Source organism: Camellia sinensis, chromosome 6 (assembly GCF_055761805.1).
Source record: "Camellia sinensis isolate YWXY chromosome 6, ASM5576180v1, whole genome shotgun sequence".
NCBI lineage: Eukaryota > Viridiplantae > Streptophyta > Magnoliopsida > Ericales > Theaceae > Camellia > Camellia sinensis.
Genome location: NC_138966.1, coordinates 112,622,308 through 112,648,962, shown reverse-complemented (window position 1 = coordinate 112,648,962; position 26,655 = coordinate 112,622,308). Strand labels below are relative to the sequence as shown.

The 26,655-nt window shown below is 34.8% G+C and overlaps 1 protein-coding gene across 8 annotated transcripts in view; it reads right to left on the bottom strand.

Annotated features, from left to right (window-relative positions):
• Nucleotides 1–25,426, bottom strand: part of LOC114280684 (citrate-binding protein) — a 34,582-nt gene extending 9,156 nt beyond the window's left edge. The window contains exons 1-4 of one of the 8 annotated variants that reach the window (XM_082874554.1): nucleotides 25,222–25,423; nucleotides 23,968–24,074; nucleotides 21,686–21,764; nucleotides 14,853–15,085 (exon numbers count right to left, since the gene is read on the bottom strand). In XM_082874554.1, coding sequence (XP_082730680.1) covers nucleotides 14,853–14,922 — 70 coding nt within the window. In that variant the 5' untranslated portion in view covers nucleotides 14,923–15,085; nucleotides 21,686–21,764; nucleotides 23,968–24,074; nucleotides 25,222–25,423. Of the gene's footprint in view, nucleotides 1–14,852; nucleotides 15,086–19,227; nucleotides 19,297–21,685; nucleotides 21,765–23,967; nucleotides 24,083–25,221 lie in introns of those variants that run through there. The other 7 variants (XR_014332854.1, XM_082874553.1, XM_082874557.1 and 4 more) reach the window with 7 other exon arrangements.
• Between the last annotated feature and the right edge of the window lie 1,229 nt (nucleotides 25,427–26,655).

The window sequence follows — 26,655 nt, the reverse complement described above, 5'->3', positions numbered from 1 at the left end:
GAGGAAAACCTTAAGAGCTATAGATTGGCTAATAAGGAGGTCAAAAAAGTAGTGGGAGAGGCTAAGTTAAAAGCTTATGATGACCTATACACTAGACTAAATAATAAGGAGGAAGAGAAGAAGGTATACAAACTTAAATAATAAGGAGAGAGAGAAGAAGGTATACAAACTTGCTAAGATACGGGGAGAGGAAAACAAGAAATTTTAATCAAGTTAAGTGCATCACGAGTGAGGATTCTAAGGTATTGGTGAAGGATGAAGAGATTAAGGAAAAATAGAATAACTATTTTGAGAAACTATTAAATGAGAAACATGGAGGTACTACAATAGGGGAAGAAATAGTCAATAATACGATAAATCAAGACTATAGGTTCTATCTCAGGATTAGGAACTTTGAAGTGGAGATTGCACTTAAGAAGATGAAATCAAATAAGGCTTTAGGACCCGATGATATCCCTATTGAAGCTTGGAAGTGTTTGGGTAAAAAAGGGTTGCTTGGTTGACTAAGTTGTTTAGCAAAATTTTGTTGACTAGGAACATGCCAGATGAGTGGAGAAAGAGTATTTTAGTGCCAATCTATAAGAATAAAAAAGATATCCAGAATTGCAACAACTATAGAGGAATCAAGCTAATGTGTCATATAATGAAAGTGTAGGAGAGGGTGATGGAACGCCGATTGCAAGATATAACAGAAGTGTCAGAGAATTAATTTGGGTTTATGCCTAGCAGGGTCAACAATAGAAGCGATTTATCTTTTGAGAAGAGTAATAGAAAAGTATAGAGAAAAGAAACGAGACATTTATATGGTGTTTTATTGACTTTGAGAAAGCATATGATAGAGTGCCTCGAGATATAATATGGTGGGTGTTAGAGAAGAAAGGAGTAACAAAAAGTTACATTGATGTGATTAGGGACATGTATGAAGGAGTGGTGACCACTATTAGATCGTCTACTGGAGAGACAAATGAATTTCCTATCACTGTAGGGTTACACCAAGGATCTACCTTAAGTCCTTCTCTTTTTGCTTTTATTATGGATGAATTGACAAGAAATATTCAGGATGGCGTGCCATGGTGTATGCTTTTTGCAGACGATATCGTGTTAGTAGATGAGACTAGAGAAAAAGTTAAGATAAAGTTGGAGATTTGGAAAAAAACTCTTGAATCTAAAAGATTCCGGATAAGCAGAACTAAAATAGTACATCGAGTGTAAATTTAATAACAGTAACAGTGAAAGCAGAGAAGAAGTGACGAATGAAAATCAAGAACTATCTAAGAGTGGACATTTTCGTTATTTAGGGTCAATTATCACAACAGCAGGGGAGATTGATGCGAATGTAACCCATAGGATTAACGCGGGATGGTATAAGTAGAGAAGTGCGTCTAGGGTACTGTGCGATAAACGAATACCCATTAGACTAAAAGGTAAGTTCTATACAACGGCTATTAAACCAGCGATGTTGTATGAGACGGAGTGTTGGGCAACCAAGAAACAATATGTAGATAAGATGAGTGTGTCTGAGATGAGATGCTAAGATGGATGCGTGGCAAGACTAAACAAGACAGAATTAGGAATGAGTATATTCAGGAATGGATAAGAGTAGCACTAATAGAAGATAAGTTAAGAGAGAATCAATTGAAATGGTTTGGTCACATTTAACGGAGACCAACAGAGGCAGTAATGAAGAGATGCGATGCTGTAACAGTAGATGGGAGTATTAGGGGACAGGGTAGGCCTAGATTAACGTTGGTTAGCGTTGTAAATAGAGATATGGATCTACTTAATTTGACTAAAGAAATGGCCTTTGATAAGGCCGCATGGAGACGAAGGATTCATGTAGCCGACCCCATTTGATGAGACTTAAGGCTTGGTTTGGTTTGGTTATATTATATATATAACTCAACAAGAACATCTAACAGTGGAATTTCTTGAAATCATAAGCTAAAATGGTAAATGATTTAATTTGAAATGAAAAGATCACAAAGTATCATATCATTTTGCATATAAATTGTACGATGGAGTAGAGAGAGAAAGGGAAGAAGGGAAAGAAACAGAGTTAGGATGAGGTAAGTTTGTTTCTCTATTTTTTTACACCAGGTGAGGATGGACTCATTTTGAGCCTGTGGATGACATTCTAGATGTGGCCAACAAGGACTTCTCTATCCTCCCCTTAGAAGGTGCACGGCATATCTATACATTTAATGATTTGCCCGTTACAAAATCATAGAGCACCACTCGTATCAAGTCTCTCTATAAGGTAGGTTAGTTTATGAGAATCAATGGTAGTTTCATGGGTTCAAATCTCGCTAGTCCATCGGGACTGTCGAGAACAGATCAGAGGAGTTGGAATATGTATTAGAAGGGAACCTAGCTATATTTCACAGCCAGCCCACCAATGCATGAGCGCTTCTCACATGCATTTAGTCTATAATGGACCATTACATTCTCTGCATCCCCAAAAGGCCATAAACTTAAATATGGTAATTATGTTTCCAACAAATGAAAAAAAAAAATGATCCTATTGCATGGTGTATTTAATGATTGAAACTATTTATGATGGTATTTAAACCCAAAAACATAAAAATTTAGACAAAGCTCATTTGACAGGGAGTATATAAACCCATCCAAAATATTCTTCTCGTTCATGGCATTATCCATTCCGATAAAAATATTGTGTCAAAGTTATACAATTTGTATCAACAAACCAATCCCAAAACTAAATAAAATAGTCAACGCAACTAGGCTAGGTTGTCATCTAAACCTAAGTGGAATGCCTAGCCACTCATCGAGCCGTTTTCTTAGTAAGTGGAACCCTCTCTAAGTCTTTAAAAGAGACTTATATAGTCCTCCCCTAATTAGGTCTTAATGGGAAAAATAAATGCCAAATTAACTAAAAGTCGTGTGTATCTTGCCAGACTCACTGGGGCAGAAAAATGCTGAGAGCTAATTCTGTTTCTGCTCCACTCAACCAGGCAGAAAAGTGCAGAAAATTTTCCTTCTTGTTCTTGTGACCCAATTGGCACTCTATCATCAAGGCTCCACAAACTTCTGAAAAACTCCATTTAAAGAACTATCCCACCATAAGAGTTCAAATACAAAAAAAAAAAAAAAAAAAAAAAAAAAAAAAAGCAAAAAAACATATAAGTGGAATAATTAAGCCAAGTAACAATGACTTGAGACTTAGCAAATGCAAGTCCTTGAGCAAAGTAAAAAGAAAAAATAAAAATAAACTAAAATAAACTATCATAGGCCACTTCGTCGGACTCACAACTACAGTTAGCACGTGTAACAAGTCTTTAAACTACAAGGTTATTCCTAGTGGCCGAGTTATAGTCTCGTGAGGATTTGCAATGAATTTACACACAAAATTCATCCATGTTAGTCTCTCACCACAAAATAAATATTCAATGAAGACTCTAAATTCAAGCAATGCCTCAACTCCCACACAACCAATACACACATCAATTGAGTTCAAACACAATTCTCATTGCAAATCCACTATCTCTGACAATGCAAGTCAAGTTCTCTACCGTGTATAATCAGATAGTAAGATATCATAAGTGCCTTTGGTGTAAAGTGAATGTTAACATAAAGATATGGCCCCAACTTAATCCTTGAACACATATCACCAAATCCCATAACCCCATCAAATTTCCCATGTTCATCAGTGAATCAAGCTTTTTGTTAAACTTATGAACCTTTGTCATGTTAATTGCATCACTATGCTTGAATGTGGGTAGTGCAATGCTTGGGTCCCTTATGCTTTCTAAATAGCCCATGTATCAAGCTTTGGACCAGTGACTTCCAAACCAATTAAACAACCCTACGTCTTACTAACTCGAATTAAATAGGCTACAAACTCAAGCTAACCTCCAATTACATTCTTTCCAAGACTCTCACGGTTTGACACGAACACTCATTGCGTATTGAGGCAAGATACCTGGTTACTAAGTAAAGAGCTCAGTAAGACAAGTAAGCACATGCACAAGTTTAATTCCTTGATGTTTTTTTCATTCATTCCACATCAATGCAATTCACATTATAATTAACTTGATCACAATGTCCACAAGACATCCAATTCATTACGTCAATGACATATCAAAGAGACAACACAAATAACCCAAAGAAGAGAATAAGATATATCACCTCGAGCATGGCCAATACAAATATGCAAGAAAAAGGAAGAGGGATATCCCCCCCAACTGAAATTTGTGTGAACCTGCAAGTAGATAAGCAGCTGATATGCACCAAAAAGAGATGGATCACGATACAATATATATATATAACTAGAAATTCATACTATCCATCCAAAAGTAGCTGCAAGTCTTAAGAACAACAACAGACTATGAGATTCAGACCATGCCACTCGCACACAACACCCACACCCTAGGAGGACGTTGGTGGGCATCAAGAACAGCCTGCAAAAGAGACTGGAGATCTAACATATCCTGCTGATACTGGGATCTGAACTCCAAAAAGTCTTGTTGAGACTGAGTACGTTAAGCAATGACGTCCTGCCGTAGACCACAAACTTCCTGAAACAGTTGCTCATACTGCTCGGAGGTCATCTGAAAAGGTGCAGGGGCAGGTTCCACTGAAATAGGCAAGGGAGGAGGGGCAGGCTGTCGATTTGTTCGAGTTCGAAGCATAGACTGAACACTAGCAGTCCAACAAGACTTACCATACATGCCAACAGGCTCGTTAACAACAATCTCATCCGTATCAATCAGGGAAACCCTGATCTAGCAACAATTTAGTAATCAAACTCGGGAAAGGAATCGCCCAACTCTCACTCTTCTGTGTCTGAGTAACCACAAGTCCCTCATGAAGCTCGTCCATCTCGGCCCAAATTAAGTCCGGCATGGACACCCAATACCCTTTCTCGATCTTATGATGATTTTAGAGAATAACAAAATTAGGGAATAATTGTGATATCATCCCCTTTTTATATTAATAAAGATTAATAATTACAAGGAGGCCTTAAGGCATAGAATAATTACAATTGATAATAACCCAACTAATAATAACAATATTTTAACACTCCTCCTCAAGCTGGTGCGAAGATTTCTCTCATGACCAGCTTGCCTAGGATGTCATGCAATGGTTTACTCCCAACTCTCTTGGTGAGGATGTCAGCGAGTTGTTCACCAGTCTGCACACATGGAGTACAAATTGTGCCACAAGTGAGTTTCTCCTTAACGAAATGGCGATCAATCTCCACATGCTTTGTTCTGTCATGTTGAACCGAATTGTGAGCAATGTTGATGGCAGCCTTATTATCATAGTACAACCGCATGGAGTCTGTCTGATCAATACCTAGATCACTCAATAACAACTTGATTCATAAGAGCTCATACACCCCTTGTGCCATAGCTCTAAACTCAGCTTCTGTACTTGACCTGGCAACCACATTTTGTTTCTTACTCCTCCAAGTAACTAGGTTACCTCCAACAAATGTGCAATACCCTGAAGTCGGTCTCCTATCAGTGACTGATCCAACCAAGTCAGCATCTATATAGGCTTCCACACGAAGATGATCATGCTTTGAAAAATAAAGACCCTTACCAAGAGCAGACTTCATGTACCTCAAAATTCTCACGATAGCCTCAAAGTGAATCTGATGAGGAGCATGCATAAACTGGCTAATCACACTATTAGCAACAGCAATATCAGGACGGGAGTGAGATAAATAGATGAGCTTACTCACTAATCGCTAAAAACTCCCCCTATCAACAACTACTCCCCCTTCATCATTCCCCAGTTTCTGATTGGGTTCTAGTGGAGTGTCACAGGCCTTGCAGCCAAGCATCCTAGTTTCCTTCAACAGGTCAAGCACATACTTCCTCTGTGAGATAAATATCCCATCTTGGAGCGAGCAACTTCAATTCCCAAAAAATACTTCAAGCTCCCCAAGTCTTTGATTTCAAATTCACTTGCTAAATATTTCTTCAACAGAGGTATTTCCTCACTATCATCACTTGTACGAACTATGTCATCCACATAAACAATGAGAGTTGTAGTCTTACCACGAGAGGAATGTTTCACAAATAAGATGTGATCTGCCTGACTCTGTTTGAAGTCATATTTAAGCATAGCCTGAGTGAATCTCTTAAACCAAGCCCTTGGAGACTGTTTGAGACCATATAATGATTTCCTAAGCCGACATACTTCACCCTCTGTCTGATGATCCTCAAAGCCAAGAGAAATGTCCATATATACCTCTTCTTCGAGGTCACAATGGAGAAAGGCATTCTTTACATCAAACTGATTAAGTGGCTAATCTAGATTAGCTACTAGAGAGAGTACTCTGACTGAATTCATCTTAGCAACGGGGTGCAAAGATCTCTTGATAGTCAACACTATATGTCTGAGTGAACCCTTTTGCCACAAGTATAGCCTTGTAACGCTTAACAGAACTATCCGCTTTGTGTTTCACAGTATAAACCCATTTACATCCCACAGGTCGTTTGCCCTTAGGTAACTCAGTCAATTCCCAAGCGTCATTCTTCCTAAGTTCTTTCATTTCCTCAATCATGGCAAGTTTCCACTCAGAGGTAGCAAGTGCATCCTGAAAATGGTTAGGAATGCTAACAGAGGAAATATTTGACACAAAAGCTCTATATGAGGATGACAAGTGAGAGTAGGACACAAAATTTGAGATAGGATGTTGAGTACAAGATCTCACACCCTTTCTCTTGGCAATAAGAACATCAAAATCAATAGGAATATCAAGATCAGCAAACTCAAGAGATTCAAAGTTACTTGAACTCTCATCAGAAGCAGAAGATGGCAGTGGGCGAGCAGAAGACACTCTTGTATCCAGTCAACTTTCTGTCTGTCTTTATCCCTGACATAAACATGCCCTTGCCCTTCTCTATCTTTAGTAACATTGGGTTCTGTAGTCCTAGTAAGAGATGGTGGGGAAAAAACAACTGGTTCCACTATAGGAATCACAAGAATCACTTCACACCAAGGCTCCCCATGAAGATAGGGCTGTGACACCGGAGATGACAAGAAATAGGATTGAGACTCAAAAAAAGTGACATCCATGGACACAAACCATTTACGAGGAGGGTGATAACACACATACCCCTTTTGAGTAGGAGAGTACCCAAGAAAAACACATTTGAGGGAGCAAGGGTCCAACCTACCACGAGTCGGAGAGTGATTGTGGACAAAACAGACACAGTCAAATATTTTTGGAGGAATAGAAAACAAGGACGCAGAACCTAAAAGGATTTGAAGGGGAGCTTGTTTTTGCAAGACTTGGGTAGGAAAACGATTAATAAGATAGGCAGCGGTGAGAACAGCGTCACCCCAGTAGGACCAAGGCACAGTCATAGAAAAACACATGCACCACGCCATGTCAAGAAGATGACAATTCTTGAGTTCTGCCATCCCATTTTGTTGAGGGATATTGGTGCAAGAGGTCTGATGGATAATGCCATGGACAGAAAAAGATTGCCCTAACCGAGAATCTATGTATTCCCCCCCCCCCCATTATCAGAACAAAAGATTTTAACAGTGGTCCCAAATTGAGTACAAATCATTTTATGAAAATTGCGGAACACAGAGAAAATCTCACTCTTGTCTTTCATGAGATACACCCAAGTAGTACGAGAAAAATCATCAATAAATGTAACAAAGCATTGATTACCTTTCATAGACATAACACGAGATGGACCCTAGACATCAGGATGTATTAATGAAAAATGAGCTAAACTTTTATTAAAACTGGGAGCAAAAGAAGCACTCTGTTGTTTTCCAAGTTGACAAGACTCACAAAGAAACTCAAACACATTATTGTTTGCAAAAACAGATGGAAATAAATGCTTAAGAAATAAAAAGAAGGATGTCCAAAACGCCGATACTACAGCCATAAATCTTTGGTAGTAGGACTCGTGGTGGAAGAATAAGCAAGCTTGTCCAGTTGATCCAGGAAGTAGAGACCATTTTCTACACTACCACTGTCAAGTGTCCTCCTTGCAACAAGGTCCTCAACAAGATAATGATCAGGGAAAAATGTCACACTACAATTCAAATCCTGTATAATGCAACTCAAGAATAACCGGTTAACAGAAAAATTGGGAACATGGAGAACAGAAGATAGAGGGATGGTAGGAGTGACATGGACTAAACCTTTCCCAGAAATAGAAGAAACAGTAGCATCTGCAATCCTCACTTTGTCCTGACTTGAAAATGGCTTATAGGTAGAGAAAAGATCAGCGGATCTAGATATATGATATGAGGCACCAGAATCAATAATCCAGGGCAAAGACTTATGAGAAAGGAAAATACAAAGAGAAGAGGCTAAGTTACTTGAGCTGGCAAACGACAAGGAAGATGTACTGAGAGCAATGAAAGACCGGCGGTCCAGGAAGTTACGTAGAACATTCTCAAGTTTATGAGTAGTCATGCCAGAAGGACCATCAGAAGCCTGGCTAACAAAAGCAGAAGTAAAATCAAGTGTATCAATGGCACTAGACTGGTGAGCCCATGGATGAGAGCCACATCCTCTAGACTGGCCTGGCCGACCATTAGAACCAGACCGATCACCTCGACCCTCAAATGGAGTTCCATGAAGGTTCCAACACGTCTCACGAGTATGCCGTGGCTTTTTATAGTAATGCTAAGCGGTCAGTAGGGATGGGAGGGATGGGATGGGAGGGATGGGAGTTAGACTGAGGCCATCTCTAGAGGCAGAGAATAATGCTGAGCGGTCAGTAGAGACAGAGGGCATCATAGAAGACCGGCAACTCTCCTCATTTTGTACATAGGAAAATGCCTCCTGAAATGAAGGAAGAGTGTCCATACTCAAAACCCGACAACAAACTGGATCATACACCACATTGAGACCGGCCAGAAACTTGAAGACCCGTTCCTATGCAATGAACTTCCTGTACCTGACTGAATCAGCAGTGCAAACAGGCTTACAGTCCTACAAGTGATCAAGGCGTTTCCAACTGTTGGTGAGGAAAGTAAAGTACTGAAGAACCGTCTGCTCTCCCTGAATAGAGCTCTCAATAGAACGGCGCAACTCAAATACTTGTGAGAAATTCCCTTTGCAGGAATAGGTGGCAGCCACAACACCCCAAACATCCTAGGCAATCTCCACAGACAAGTAACCCTTGCCAATTTCAGGTACCATCGAATAAATAAGCCAATCCATAATCAAAGAGTCGGTAATCTCCATATCTTCCTATCTTTTCTTTTCTTTTCTTTTCTTTTCTTTTTAACTTTAACCCATGGTCAGCACTAGTAACAAAGGATCCGAATTCACCAGCTCACTGCTCAACTCAACCAACTTACAATCATTTCATTCAAATGGGGTGAATGAAAGTTGGGTATCATGATGTTTACTAAGAGTTTGACAGTTAAAGGTCTCTTTCATCACATTTATAGAATTAGTTTCATAGCGATGTATATGTGTCCTAATATTCATGGTTAAAGATTAACTTACTTTGTTTATTGGTATATTTTAAGGTTTGTTTTATAACATTTTCCATTGGTTTCTGGTTCACTATTTGATGAGAGATTAATCTATAAAGATGATCCAAAAGAAAGGCTTTTGCAGATTCCATAACGTATAAGAGATTTACAAAAAAACATCATGAGACCCAAAACCAATCATTTATTTTGAGTAACAGATGCAGATTAAATTCTTGGTGCAAATGCTAATATTCGTTCCGTTTATCCATTTCTTTGTACTACCAACTGAATATTTGCTATTGAAGCTTGCAATTGATGTAATGCTACAAGTCACTGTATTATTTGTATGACTCTTAATATAGATGTTGTTTACTTTGGAATGAGTAATATTTTCATTGTTAACTAGTGATGTAGCTACCTGTACTAAATCTAGTATTTTACACTCTACAGTCACTGGCATAGCATGTGAGCACAATTAATGCCTACTTTTTTGATCTATTTAGCTTCTATGTATTCTTTCTCAGATAGTTCACATTGTGGCACCAATTATATTATTTGGCAATATTCTCGTGTTAAGTTGTTTGCAACTGTAATTTTATTGATCTCCTAAAAATTAAGTGTAGTGGCCAGGGTCACAAGATTCTATAATCCATATAAAACTGAATTGCTAGAATCAGTAGATCATGACTGGCCAGGTCATCCTTGATCTTTTTGCTTTTGCAATACGTGGATGTTATGACTTTGCATAGTTGTGTATCTCCATGGTTCTGCTAAGTGCTCAATTTAAGCTATTTGAATTGATTAATATTTGACATATGTAATTTTGATTTGCTAGTTACTGTCAAATTACTATATTTTTGCGAATTGCCTTGTTTTGATGATGTTTTGGTGTTCGTTGTTGAAGTGGAGCTGGGCTACATGTTGGTAATCCTCTTGGATATACTGCCACACATATTCTTGCTAGATTCAAACACGTGCAGGGTTTTAATGTTTTGCACCAGATGGGATGGGATGTGTTTGGATTAGGATTTATCGATACACACCATCATTTTCAACAAAATAAAGAAAAAAATAATAATAAATCTGTACAAATAAAACCAACACTAATTTTAACTGAATAATGTGTAAAAGAAAAATAATATTTGGTTTGGAATTTTCAAAAACAATTTTTGAGTTTTTAATTTGTATATTGAGACCTTTTGATTGTTACTTGCTGCTTGTTTCTTTGCCTGTATTATTTTTTGGACATCCATTGACAAGCACAGATAACCTTGCAATAGTTACACATTCCTTCATCCAGTCTACTCATTTTGATCCAAAGCCAAAATTTGAAAGCAAGGAGAATAGGAAATACAAATTAACTGAGTCGTAGTTGTCAACCAGTTAGCTAGAAAAAGGAAAAACTAATATTAAATGAGAAAGACATGTCAACGAAGTAATTATGTAGTCTATTAAACACATTGCATTTGTAGAGTTGACTTTTTTTCTTTTTCTTCATATTCTTGATTGATTCTTTTTGTTATTCAATTTGTAAATACATTTGAAGGCGTTTTGGACTAAAAGTAGTATTTGCTCTTCTAACATTGAATGTACTATTTCGTTTTTCTTGGAAATTATATTAAATAATTGTTGTTGTTTATTGCTTTTTCTACAAGAGCATGAAGATTGAAACACAATAATGCCTTTAAAAAATTATTGTTCTTCTGTTTTTGGGGTCTTTGATTTATTTGGATATTCAAGCCCCATCAAAGATGTAAGGACTTAAATCTACGGTTGAAATGTTATACTACAATGTACTGTAAATGTGATTGTAAACTACTGTTGACTCTAATCTCCATTGTCAATTTATGCAATTTAGTTGAATTTGAACTCTTAAGCTTAGAATTTAATTTTCTTTCCCTCTTTAGGAGAATCATTAGCTCTAGTTAGCCATGTGATTATCTGAGATGGGACTCCAACCATATGATCTAGTTAGCCATGCCATTTTGTTGGAATGGTACCTCAAGGTGGAACTTGTAGAGCTCGTGTACAAACTCAACAAAATCATGAGGATATGTAATGCAAAAGCTTTTAAAAAAATGAGAAATAAACAAAAACCTTCAATAAGCACAGGCCAAGACATAGAAGGTAAATCAAATTTAGTACAGTAACAATGATAAACACAAGCAAATTAATAAAGAAAATATAAAAAATAAAAAATCATCTGGATTGAAAAAGAGTAATGATAGGATTACCCCCAACATTCATGACATATAACACATCTCACAGCATATCGAACTAGCAAATACACCCATAATGATTTTCCATTAAATAAAAAAAATATATCAAAATTACTTGATTCCAGAAAAACCTATTTTCATTCAAAACCATCAAACTTAAAAAACACTAAGACTGACTATTTACTTCTTCTTTTTCTTTTTCTTTTTTTGGTTTCCCCTTTTTCTTTGTTATTTATTGCTTTTTCTACAAGAGCATGAAGACACGTGAAACAGAGAAATGCCTTTAAAAAATTATTGTTCTTCTGTTTTTGGGGTCTTTGATTTATTGATTCATTCCAAACCAGAGTTTATATAGGTTTATGAGTGGTATGTATGGTCATGCTACTACACCCCTTTTGGGATGTGTACCATAAGCAAAATATAACATTTGGCCTAGTTTTCAAAAGATTTACACTCTAACATGTATTCTAATTAATATGCTATATACTTATTAGAGTTCTATAACCCCTCATGTCTAATTGTAATTATTTCACATTTTTCCATCAGTAATGGTGCCCTTTCGTATATACTATTTTCCCACCACCTCATTAACTCTTCTACTAATAACTTCATTTTGGAATTTATAAAGTTTTGGCATGTTCTTTTATGTCTTTTAATTTTTTTCCCTCTCCCTTACTTTTGTGTGTTGGTTGAAATGCTTCATTCCTTATTTTTGGCTGGTATAACGAGATCCCAATAACGCTTACATCTGAGCTTATATTTCGAGCGACGGAGTACACTACAGCTATTGACGTCTGGTCTGCTGGTTGTGTTGTTGCTGAACTACTTCTTGGACAGGTACATATTTTGTCCTACAAAGTCCTCTAAGCTTCAATATATCTAAATTGTATGGTATGCCTGTTGGCCAAATTAAAAAGCAAAATATTTATGTTATAACTTGTACAGTCACACCCTCATTCATCAAATTTTTGTATTAAAAAAACTGAGATTAGAAGTTTAAGGTCATAGTTAAAAATTGTGACCTTTAACCAATTTTGTAGTAGTGCTCATATATTAGTATTATTTATTATGAATCTAAAGTATCAATGATAGAATAAATGTAAATAATAAAATCAAATAATAAGCATAGCATTAATATAAGAGAAGCTCTATTCACAGCCCAAGATTCAATTGTGAGTGGCGGAGGGTTATAGCGGTAAGCAAGGGTCGTGAAGATCACACCCTTCAACTTCTCGGACCTCAAAAGACCTTTATTGCATATATTAATTGTTTAATATATATTTTGTACATTAACTATTGTATAAATGCACAGTATAAATAATGTTTTGTTTGAATAATTTTCATTTATCATTCTCTCTTAAGTTAGGAATATTGAGAATCAAGTATACCTTAAATTTTGTTTCCCCATGACACACAAAAAATGAATAGATAGCATGCATTTTAGCAAGAGGATCCCCTTTATTGTAGACACAACTTGGGAATAAGAGGAACAACAAAATGGTGTTCTCCCTTCGGGGCACCCCATGCCAATACGAAAATGGTGTTATTGATCAAAATCTAAATAGCAACCACCTCCAAATGTCTACTGCTCAAACCAAACCAAACCAAACCAAACCAAACAAAACCAAATCAAATCTATATAAGTTCACACAATGTCAATCTGCCTGTAAATAATCTTTAACTTTATACAACGTAAATCATTTTCAATGTGTGTCAACGATAAAACCAAAAAGTGTAAATTCTTCCATTGAATTCCCCAGCTTTGCACCAATTTAAATTTATTGACGTACAATGCATGTGCTTACACTACTACACAGAGTCAAAAGATGCTTTATGGGTAAAGGACCAATCACACTTCACAAATAAATTCAAATGTTTTACATAGAAACAAAATAAAGATGCCATCTAAGTTTGAATGAGACGTGATAAATTGCCCTTTTACTCATAAAAACTTCAAAACAATATTTAAGTGATTGCTATCATAAAAAAGAATCTTATGAGTAAATTAGTGCATCAAATCTTTAGTTAATGTATGGATATTACTGAATACAATTGTATCAAATCATTCTTCCATTTTATAATTTCTTGGATTTTGTATTCTACAAAACAAATTGCCTCCCTAAACAATTAGAGTTTTCAAGTGCTTTATGTGGTTCAGGCCATCCCCAAACCCATGCGGAGAATAAAAAAAAATTAGCAAGATAAAATGTGGGAAAGTAAACCACAACATGGCTAAACCAAAGCAAGTAAAACCATTTAATAAAGATATTCAACCTTCTGACTATACACCAAAACTGAGAATTGAAGCAACAAAGGAGCTATACATAACCACGACATCATTTTTAATTTTTGTCTACAACAGTCCCAGAAATAAAAAACGACGCCGTTTTTATTATCAATTCGTATGGTGCCAAAATATTTGGCTCCTTTTTGCGACAAAAAAATTTCCTTACCAAATTACAAATTTCGTCTAAAAAAATTAACTTCTTTATTCCGTTTATTACAATAATGTGACCTAAGCAGCTGGGGTATCATTTTTTGTTTATGATTAGATTTTTTTTCTGTGTTTTTCCTTTCTACATTGGAAACATAACCTCAGTATTTGTTAACTACATTATTATTAAACAAATCCATTCATGTGTGCATGTCGTGCAATTAATGAATGTACTGTAACCTTTAAGATTTTTGTTTGTTTGTTTTTTTCCTAATTGAAGATATTGTAAGTTTATTTTTCTTGTCTTTCTTCACAAGGAATTATGATTGAAGCCTGATGGATAGACCGACTGATCCTCCAAAGCGCCCGATAACTCCATTCATTTTCTCTTGGTATTTCGTTAATATCTATTTGTATGCAGTTATATATTTTCCATTATATGCATTCTTATATTCATTTTCATATATTTATAGCCAAGAACAATAAATGAAAATGAAAAAATCCCAAATGAAAGTAGACGTGAAGGTAAGTGCAACGTATTCTTGTTGTTTGTAGTATTCCTCTTGTACTTGTAAGCTTGTATGTAATTGTTCATATGATTTTATGCATGCAATGTAGGATATTGGACACAGATGGAATCAACTTCCCGAAGAAGACAAAAATAAGTACATACAAATGGGAACGTTGCAATCTGAACGATATGACCAATTAAAAACTGTGGTCCAAGAGCAGCCTCCAAAAGTAAAAATTCAAACACGGATTGAGCTTACATCGATTTGTAAGATTATTAGAAGGCTGCACAAAGCACAACAAGAAGTAGTGACTGAAATGGGGTTTCATGGCATCCTAAGCCTTCGGTGCACGCACATAGATCATGACTTGTGCCATTGGTTAGTTCAGAACTTTGATCCTTCAACTCATTCATTGAATGTCCACGGTCTTCGAATGCTTCTCACCGTAGAAGATGTTCATGAGTTGATGGGATAACCTTCCAATGGTCTACCTGTGAAGTTAACAAAGTCCGCAGATGAAATTACAAACCTATGTGCTAAACTTGCGGTGAAGAATAAAATTGTTCCGTTCACATCTCTAAAATCTTATCTGATTGAAACAAAAGATGCTGGAACTGAATTTAAAAGGAAATTTGTCTTATACATCATAGGAGCCCTCTTGTGCCCCACCATGAAGACAGGCGTACACCAATCATTCATTCAAACAGTTAAGAATGTTGAGTCCATCAGTCAATTTAATTGGGCAAAGCACACACTTGATTTTCTTGTCGACCGCATTGATATGTGTGTGGTTGTTTGCTTCTTTTAATGGTACCTCGATGTGTAATTATTTCATCTATTAATCTTTATTGCATATTGTCTAACACACATTAAGATGACTTTTTTTTCCATGTAGTTATTTTACTTGGAACAATTTGCTCGCAAAAAGGAGTTGGTAGGTGCTTCCAACCCCATCCCTCGCTTGTCCTAGTGGGGTAATTCAGAAATTAAGCAGAGTTTGAATTGAATTAAAGTTTTGGGAGAATATTTAAATGTTGAGGTAAATATTTACAACAGAAGACTTTTTATAATTGTAACTCAATTTACATTGCACCTGTGACATTAACAAGTTATTGTATATGTGTGAATAGGTGGTTTTGCATAACATTGTTGAAAAGTCGCATGCACCAACTTTGAGCGAGGGAAGAATTGACAACAATGATGACTCCCAATTGGCCAAAGTTGAGAAGCAAGTCATTGAAATTCATGCCCTTTTGGTACAAGGCCATAAGGACACAAGGCAAGACGAGGATAAAAAAACGACTGACCAAAGTGAAGAATCAAGTTGGAAAAATTCTTGAGTTGTTAGAACAACGCATGCCATTGGATGGAGAACATGTTAAAACACCACCAAGCAAACTACTTGCGGAGCAGTGACTGGTCAAAGTGGAGAACCAAGTTAGTAAAATTTTTGAGTTGTTAGAACAACGCATGCCATTTGATGGAGGACAAGTTAAAACACCACCAAGCAAACAACCTGCGAGCAACGAATTGACATTGAAATGGTTGATCTTAATGTTAGTGGTATCGAAAAGGTTCCAGCCAATTCCACGAAGTTTGTAGATGAGGATGGGATAAGGAACATGAATGAGAAAAAACCAATGGAAACTTTGCGTTTGAGAAAAATAAATTCAATCCTCACACCACCAAATGCAAAGGCAGTTGCAAAGAAACAAGCTAAATTGGATGGTGGGAAAGCATTAAATAATGAACGACTTTCTATTCCACAAAAGGGGCGATCACACGCGAAAAAGAGCGATACAAACGCAGTTGAAGTTAATGTTGTAACAATGTCATCATCACGTAGTGTTGGTCATGGTCCTCAGACTCAAGGGACCGAGAATTGCAAAGCCAGTCAATGGCTTCATGAAATTCGATGTAATGAAGAAAAGACCGCAATTGAACGACGACGTCCACAATAATAGTCCATGACAATCTCGATCCAGTAAACTAAATGATTGTGTCTCAGAAACATATTTGATTTGTGTGTAACAAATAGTGTTTGTTTCTTACTTTTCTTTTACTTGTATCAACTAATTGATAATTTACTTGATCAACTTGGGGGTAATGTTGGTCCTGAAACCCCAAAGGTTTGGAACTAACTATTATAGTATCTTCTGTATATGTGGTTATTTAGTGCCAACTCCATCTTCATGAACATACGCTAACCAAGCTTGATTTGTTTTATGCGCTATTCTTCTCAATACCTTTACAAGTCATCCGTGCCTTTGCCAAACCCATTAAATGACTGTGACAGTCTCATCCTACATTATGCATTTGATGAAGCTCTTTCAAAAGGGTACAATTGGACTACCTTTAACTTGTTATGTATAAAGTACTATACCTTCTAACTCACATAGTTATCCATGTGAAAGGGAATATCTTGTGAGGATGAAACTCCACTACGTGGAAGCACAATTTGCAACTCGCAAGGAATTGTGGTCGTTGAAACCATATCAATGGATATCTTCATGTGTAAGACTTTTCTCCTTCTCCTATTTTATTTGCTACCATTCCATCATCCTAGTTACTTTACTTTGCCTACTCATAAATTTCATATATTTTGCACTGCAGGTTATAAATCTCATTGTTGTGAAGTTAACAAATAAACAAAGGAAGAAGTTTCCAAATAAGGATCACATGGTTTGGTACTTTCCGACCCATGTATTGGTAAGTATTAGCCATACCTGAAGACTCTGGTCATATAGGCACAAGTTATTTATATGTTCGAATTGAATATGCAGCAAAAGATTTTGTGTCAACCTTCTGATGATACAATGAAAGACATAATAAAAGATTATTTTGGAATTTACAGATACACTGGCCCCCTTCATGCTTGTAAGGAGGTAAAATGATAAAATACGACTATTACCCAATTTCCAAATTTACCATGCACAATAACATTTGGTCCATGTTATTTATTTATTTATTTTTTGCATGTGCATTTGACGTTATATTTTTAGATTTACATGCCCTTCAACCATGGGCAAAACCACTGGTTGTGCTTGAACGTAAACATGGAAAAACGTGTTGTGTATCTATTCGACTCCAACAGATGTATTGACACCAATGAGGATTGAGAAAATCAAGCTAGATTATTGGTAATAGAATAACCATTATGATACCGAGTGTACCCTCTTTTTTGTTTCTTGATCTATGTACCTCACTACCTACCACCAATAGCTACAATCATTGCATAAGCTGCTTCAATATGCGCATGGAGAAGATCATGTTCAAAACATTAGTTCGTTTGCATTTCAATGGTTGGAAGACATGCCACGCCAAGACAACAGGTAATACACTACATTGTCGTTCTTAATTTTTAAATAAGCATTAATGTTGTAATCTCTAAGTTCGTTGACTCTATTGTTACAACTACACTGATTCCTATAGCTACGATTGTGGTCTCTTCGTCATCAAATATATGCAAGGGAAACCTTTTCCTTTTGGTGTAATCAAGGTACATATGTTTATACCCAACTATCCATTTATCAGTATCTTATGTTTTATGGTGACTAATTTTATAATGTGTGATGTTTTTACGTACTCACTACTTTTGGCATGTAGTGTGACTATTTGCATAGGGCTCACTTGTTACTTGATCTTGTGATATACAAGCATAATTCAGCTGATATTGTTAGTGATATCGCGCAATATAAAGCTGGTGATGTTCTGTTCTTTTTTATTTTTCATGATTTCGTACAATCAATGACGCTATTGCATTTCTTAAATTAGTGAACTTTGAGTTTATAATGCAACCATTGTTACAAAATTATATTCTAAAGCGTGCTATCTTGTGTAGCACTCAGAGCTAGGGGTGAATGGAAAAGGAAATAGAGGCTATACGATTTTCGTGATCCTGAAAGAAGTGAAGATAGTGGATAAGGTTGTGGAAGCGAACAAAGACAAGTTGCTACCATTGCCAAGCACGTCAATGCTGCCTAATTAATACTATTATGTTTCGATTTTTGCTTTTGAAGGTGTTTGTGGACCTTTGTCATATGATACATATTGCTTTGGCTTTGCTTCATAATGGAAACATACAACTATTCAGGTCTCGGTCTACCAACCTACTTTATTATTTGGATGATATTTTGCAATTATTAATTATGTGGTTGAGTTTTTATTGGATGCAAAAAATGGTTATTGATTGATTAAGGTTTTTCTTATTCCAAAAATATTCTATATAAAGTATAGTAATCCATAATATATATATATATATATATAAAAAGTTTAGAAAAGCATTCTTAGGGTAAAGCTTTTTGCTTTCCCTTCTGTTAGACATTATTGTTTTTGATGATTGTTTATATTTTCGTTTTAATTCTATTTCTATTCTAATCATGCCATTTTGGAGTTAAAAATGTGGCTTAAAGAAGTACTAAAACAGTGCACCAAAGCAGCAAAATTAAAAGAGAGCAGCAGCATGAAAGCAGCAGATCAAAGCAGCAAACCAAAGAGGTCGGCCCACAAAGGGGCGGTTGACTGCCCGGTCATCCGGCTGGACGACCGCTGGCAACGTTCTGAATTGAATTGCATTTCAAGAACATCATTCTTGGTTAAACTTTGAATAGGGTGATTTGCATGGGAACCTAACCCATTTCTATTCCCACAAACTTCATCATCTTATGCTCAAATTTAGTACTTCTGGAAGGATCTATGATAACTACATCAAAAACAATACGAAAAGAATAACATTGTTTTACAAAATGAATAAAAATTCCTAAAATCACATAAGAGAATTTTGTAAAAGAGCAAATAACAAACATAAACAATAATAGAATAATGTACATAGATTTAATGGCATAGCTATTGGAAACATAACCTGACTTACCATTAATGACAAAGTCATTGAAAATCCCCTTATTTTAATGCATTGTACGAAGTTTACCAATACTGTGCTATCAATTATTAATTCTTAAAAGAAAATGAACAAATAAGCACACCAGCCAGTGCTCTGCTATCACTAATACGCAAATAATAAAAAAGCATACCTGTAAGTACCCTACTATCAATTAAAATTAAAAAAAAAAAAAATAAGCACACCCGCCAGTGCCCTACTATAAATTAAAATCAAACAAATAAATGAGTACACCCGCCAGTACCTTGCTATCAATTAAAAGCAAATAAATTCAAAAACACAGAAGCAAGTACCCTACTATTAGTTAAAATGAAACAAATAAATAAAATAGCACACCCGCCAGTGCCCTGCTGTTAATTAAAAAAAAAAAAGACAACACACTCTCATGTATCCTACTATCAATTAAAATAAACAAATAAATAAAAAAACACACCCGCCAGTGCCCTGCTATTAATTAAAAGCAAATAAATTAAGGAGCCTCCATATGCTTAGACTTGAGAAAGCACAGCAGCTTATGTTAAAGCTAACTACACATGCTATCAAGCCAAATGAAAAAGACATACGAATCACCCGGACAACCATTGATGTTGCTCCAAATTCAGATATCACCACTCACCTAGAGTTTGGATCGCTAGGCCTAAAAATTGTATCACATCCCAAGCACAATGGTTTCTTTAAATCATAAATCCACGACTTAATCATTTAGGATTTCAACATTTCCCCATTGTACATTCTTAATTGTATGTCAAAGCACCATAGTAACCGACTCATGTCATTAATCTCAATTTCTTAAAATCTATACTCAAGTATCAACATTATATATGGACACACAAAATAGGGAAATTGTTTTACCTTCTTTGTGGTCCACAATAAAACATGCGTTCTACCTGACTTTGAGCAAAACCGAGTTTCAGTTATGTTTGCTGGAAATTCCCAAACATATATAATAAGTTTTTTTAAATAGGCCAAACATACATAACAACTTCATCTTGTACTATGACATCAACAATGAGATGTCATAGTACCAACAGTTTAGTATTAAAGAGGTGAAATTAAAGAGGTATTCCCAGTTTAGTATTTAGGTGAATCTTTTCTTCACCTGGCTTTGGTAAAAACATTGGCCTATTTCAAAGATGATTTGAAGGTGTTTGTGCTGGTGAAACTTTCTTTCATTATTTGATTTATATATTTATTTCTTGTTTCTTGGGAGAAAGGTGAATCTTTTCTTCACCTGGCTTTGGTAAAAACATTGGCCTATTTCAAAGATGATTTGAAGGTGTTTGTGCTGGTGAAACTTTCTTTCATTATTTGATTTATATATTTATTTCTTGTTTCTTGGGAGAAATTTCTCCTGTGCAGTGTTTCCAATTCTCACCATATGGCGTACATAGCATTGTCGTCTATGCTAGTGTTAAGTATATATCATTGTTTGCTATGCTGGTGTTGAAATAACATGTCGTTACTAAGTGAAACATATTGTTTTCCTGATAAATTAAGTGTTTCTCTAACCTTGAATGGCATACATATTGTTTTTAATTATTCTTAACCTCAATTAAATACCTTAAAATGCATGTGACATGACACCATTCACCTCTACCTCTTCTCTAATAGGTTGGTTCATCCTACTTTCCCATTCAGGAATGCACAATCTATATTGCAAAAAGTAGCTCATACCGCTGTATCCATCTCTAACGAAATCATAAAAAATTGAATTTTGATATATTCGTCAATTAAAACCAAATCAATTCAAAAACAAAAAAGCAAGTGCCCTACTATCAATTAAAATCAAACAAATAAATAAAATAGCACACCCGCCAATGCCCTGCTATTAATTAAAAAAAAAAAAAAAGCACACCCGCAAGTATCCTACTATGAATTAAAATAAACAAACAAATAAAAAAGCACACCCGCCAGTGCCTTGCTACCAATTCAAAACAAATAAATTCAAAAACACAGAAGCAAGTACGCTACTATAAATTAAAATGAAACAAATAAATAAAATAGCACACCCGCCAGTGCCTAGCCATTAATTTTTATTTTTTTTTTTAAAAAAAAAAAAAAAAAAAAAAAAAAAAAGTCAGTACACCTACAAGTATCCTACTATCAATTAAAATAAACAAATTAAAAAAAAAAAAAAAAGCACACCCGCCAGTGCCCTGCTATGAATTAAAAGCAAATAAATTAAAAAGCACACCTGCTAATGCAACCACTAGGGAGGAAGGGATGGAGGAGGTATAGCTTTACTTCTACGTTAAGATGGAGAAATTGAGGATCTATGACAAACAAAAATAGAACATCCAAACAAAGTTAGTAAAGAAGGCAATACTTAAGTAAATTAACCATTATGGGGAGAAAAGAAAGAATCTATGTACGAAAAATATTATTTTGCACATCTTTTCACATTAACAAACTGCATAAGCAAAAACAGAGATGAAAGTCTACCACCTTTGTTCAAAGTATCAATAACCATTACATTAATGAACACTTAAAAAAATGTACCACAACCAACCGTTTGACCACTTCAACAAAAAAATTAAATAAAAATATATACAAACAAAAATTATTTGATTGGATGAACTATTGGACTATTTGATAGATCATAACTTGGTTAATTTCCTAGAAGTTTCCTATGTTAAAGGTGAAACTGAGTAGCTTCTAAATGGATGGACTATTGGATTATTTTTTGAAAACTTCGTATCCGGCCTATTGAACTACTGGACTACTGGATTTGGATTATTGTTATTGGATTTTCTGATCGTGATAGAACCTTTATGTTGTGTTTGGATCATAGATATGAGTAGAGATTTGAAAAAGAAATGGGAAAATGTGGGTGAAATGTCAATGAACTATAATTACATTTTACATACCTTTTCCCTTTCCCTTTCCCTTTCCCTTTCCCTTTCCAAATCCCTAGCTAAATCCATGATCCAAACATAACATTAAGGAAATATGATGGTTTCAGCGTCATAGAAAGCAAAGCACATTCACATAATTTTCTTCTTCTTTGGTGCTAGTTTATTATTTTCCAAAAAAAATTAAAATAAAATAAAAATGTGGGAGTGTATTTTCCAAATGATTTGAGCCAACATTAGTCCATATGTCATAGTTACATGAAGTTATATATCATAAAGTGAGTAATTATAAATGACAGCAACTAGGGCTTTGGTTATAATTCTTGCTTAACATAAATGATTTGTATGTAGAAAAGTTTCTAGAATTTGAATGTTTGGTATTGATTTAACTTGATGCGATGTGGACCACACCCTATATCAATCTGATCCAACCTTTTCAAATTCTATACATTTTTCAAAGTTTTTTTTTCTAGTTATGTAGAATTGTTGTTTACTTAAAAAGCATAACTTAGTTTCATTCCTAGTAATTTTCTATGTCAAAGAGAAAGATGAGTTGCTTTTAATTAGGTTGACTATGTGATTGTTGTTATTGGATTTTCCAATCTTCATAAAGCCTTCTTGAAAATCGGATGTTTTGATTTGAACATCATAGAAATCATATTCTTATAAAATTCCAAAATCTTATTACAAAGATCATTGACGATGCTAATAATGATAGCTAATAAAATTGTTAAATTCCAATATTTTCCAAAATATATTTTGAAACTGTTTTTTGTTGTTATGTATTCAATTTTCTCTTCTCCGGTAATGTGATTTACATTTTATCACTATTCTATAAATTCTTCATCTCTTACTCTTTATTTGGGACAACAGAAAGCCATTGGATTTTTTAATATTATACATTGGGTGTGTTGCGCATGTTGGTATAATAAAGAATATTTTTTTTCTAAATTTATATAAAAAGTCATTGGTTTTCCCATTCATTATGTATTACATTGAGTTGAATGTTAAGCAGACCCCTACTCAATCTAAAGGAATTCCAAACAAAAATAAAATTAATATTAAAATAATATGTGCACAGATAATGCACCAACAGCATCCAATCATGAGAAGAATTGTATATCAATCAAATAAAAATCCTCAAATGCAGAGGTAAAATATGCAACTATTAATCCAGAAGGGGAATATTGCATTCAACCATAACCCAAAAGCACCAATATTAGAAGTATAACATAACAAGAAACGAAAAATTATAAATATAAACATATTTCAACAAATAACTAAGAAATTGCAATATCATATCAGTTACATGAATACAAAATTCAATTAACCACACATCAGATTTCACAAACCCAAGCCAAATTTGAAGTATATATCTATATACATGTAATCAAAACAACTACCAAATCAAACAAACATGAAAAATAAAAGCTATTCATATCATATTTTCCTAAATTTTGAAAGCAACCACTCCAAGTGAGGCAGTTTTGAAGAAGGGGAAACAAGAATCGGGAAAAGAAATAGGGTTAACAAAAGGGGATTTTGGTCTAGGGTTTCATAGAATACGGTTGAAGAAAGGTGAGAGAAACGAGTTGCAAAGAGAGACATAGTCAGAAATTCATACCTTCAGGCAAAGTTTTTACATTTAGAAAATAGATATCGAACAATCAGTAAAAAAGATGCACTTCGCGGGATGGTCTTCTAGGGCGGACAAGATCGCCGGAGTTGTGTCTGAAAACGGGAGGGTTTTGGACCAAATCACATGAGGGTTTTGGCAAAACAACGTGAGCCTTTGTGGGGAGGGGGGAAGCACAATCAGTAAAAGGGAAATAAAAAAAAAAAAAAGTTTCCAATTGAGAAGCTATTCAATTTTTTTAATGAAATTATGGTTCAAATTAATTTATAGATATCTAATGGTTTCAAAGTAAGGTGTACATGATATGTACATTTAATGAGGTGCACAATCCTTAATACTCTGATAATTAAACATAAAGTCATTCGCAGAGAAGACTTTCAAATGTTTATTGGATTTAAATCATATAGGCACATTTGAAATAATTCTTTCCTGAACCTTGATCTAATCTAGATGACCATCATTACACAAACATTCGTTTCTCACTTTCCACGGTTCCCAGAAAATTGCTAAAGGTATCTTATATATAACAATTTGTCTTCTTGGATTTTTAATAAATCAATTAGTTCCATGGAATAAGTTGGCTCTACAAGAACAAATATTAACCATTCCAAATCGAATTGCATCAACTTCTCTGAATGCATCTTGATGAACTAACAATATCCAATTGTTTGTCTGTGAGCTTGTGAACTATAAAACCTTGATGGGTTTATACAGTAACATCAAAATATCCATTTGTTTCTCAGTTTCCACGATTCCCAGAAAATTGCAAAAGGTAATACATCCCAAACCACTTTAATTTTCTTTCTTATAGGAAAATCAAGCCACCACAAGAGTAATTGTTAGAAACAGCAACAGATTTCAATAAACAAATAAAAAAATTACAGTCTCACATCAGTTACATGAGTACAAAATCCAATTACCCACACATCAGATTTCACACAGTCAAGCCACATTTCAAGTGTATATATATATATATATATCGAATCAAAACAACTACCAAAGCAAACAAACATAAAAAACCTAAACCTATTCAAATCATATTTTCCTAATTTTATAAACCAACCCAGTGAGTTCACAAAGGTGAAAGGGGCAGTTTCGAAGAAGGGGATTTCGGTCTAGGGTTTCATAGAATGGAGATGGAGAAAGGAAGAGAAACAAGTTGCAGAGCGAGAGAGAGATACATTGAGGCATGTAGCTTACTAAAACGAGGAGGAAAAGAAAAGGGCAGAGGAATAAACTCACTCTTCGGTGGAGGAGCTCCGGCGAGATCCAGTAGAGATCTTCGTCAACAGCTTTGGGAGCTTTTCTCCGTGGCGGCGGATGCGGCGGCGAAAGCAAAACAGGTCTCGGCGGTGGCAAGGGGCAGCGGCGACGACCGAGAGAGAGAGAGAGAGAGAGAGAGAGTAATTTCTGATAACGTTTGGGCTGAAGAAAGGGTCTAGGATTTGTCGACAACAATTAATAATTTTTGTAGAAAATTATTTTGGGTGGGATGTTTATAAAAAAGGAGTCTTATAATATTAATTTATAATTTTGTTAATTTATACATAAATTTTTTCATGTATTTTTAATATAAATTCTTCATCTATTTTTATTAAGTAAAATTATTTAAAAAAATTATTTTATTCATCAACTACAAAATGTATAATCACACCATTAATTGGTGTATAAAATTCTAGAAATCACAAATATCGTAATTAAGTCACAAAGTTTTGTAATATAAAGCACAAAATACATAACGTCATCACTAATTGGCGTAATAAAATTGTTTAAAATTATAGAAAATCAAAAATGTAGTAACTAATTTCCAAAATTTCTTAACATTAACCAAAAATTATGTAATTATCCACTAATTTGTGTAATAATAACATCTAAAATTTTTAAAAACCACAAATATCATAACCAACTCACAAAATTTAATAACATCAACTACAAAATGCGTAACTGCATCACTAATTGACATAATAAAAATAATTAAAATTTTTACAAATCACAAATGTCATAACCAACTCATAAAATTTCATAACATCAATCACTAAATGCATAATAACACAACTAATTGTGATGTAGCAAAAATATCCAAATTTGTTTATAAACCACAAATATTGTAATCAAGCAACAAAATTTCATAATAATTATCATAAAATGACTAACAAATCACTAAAAACCCTAGAATCGCCAATCGGGATCTCTCATGATATAGCGAAAACAAAATGTAATGACAATTATTAAATAATTTAATCAGCGACTTAAAGCCATGGAATAGAAAATGAAAGTTAAAGAAGATTAATGAGTAGAGCGAAAGGAAAAGGAATATGAGAAAGAGAGACTGAACGGTCGCCCATGAAAATGACGTCAAAGGTGGTGTCGTTTCCGATAAGGAACATCGGAGATATCTATAGTGACAGTAAGGAATGAGAGAGATGCTCGAGAGATGAAGAGGACTGAGATGGTAGAACAGTAAACAAAATCCGTAATATTCATTTTTCAACAGTTCTATAACACATGTACGAATTGATAATAACAAAACTTTTCAAATCATAACTACAGTCAAATGTTTATGTATGTATAACATATTAATGTGAAAGAGCTAGAGTTTCGAGATAAATGCATTTACTAGATAGAGAAATATCACCAGAATGAATAGTGTTGAAATAGACAAAGAGAGTAGTGACG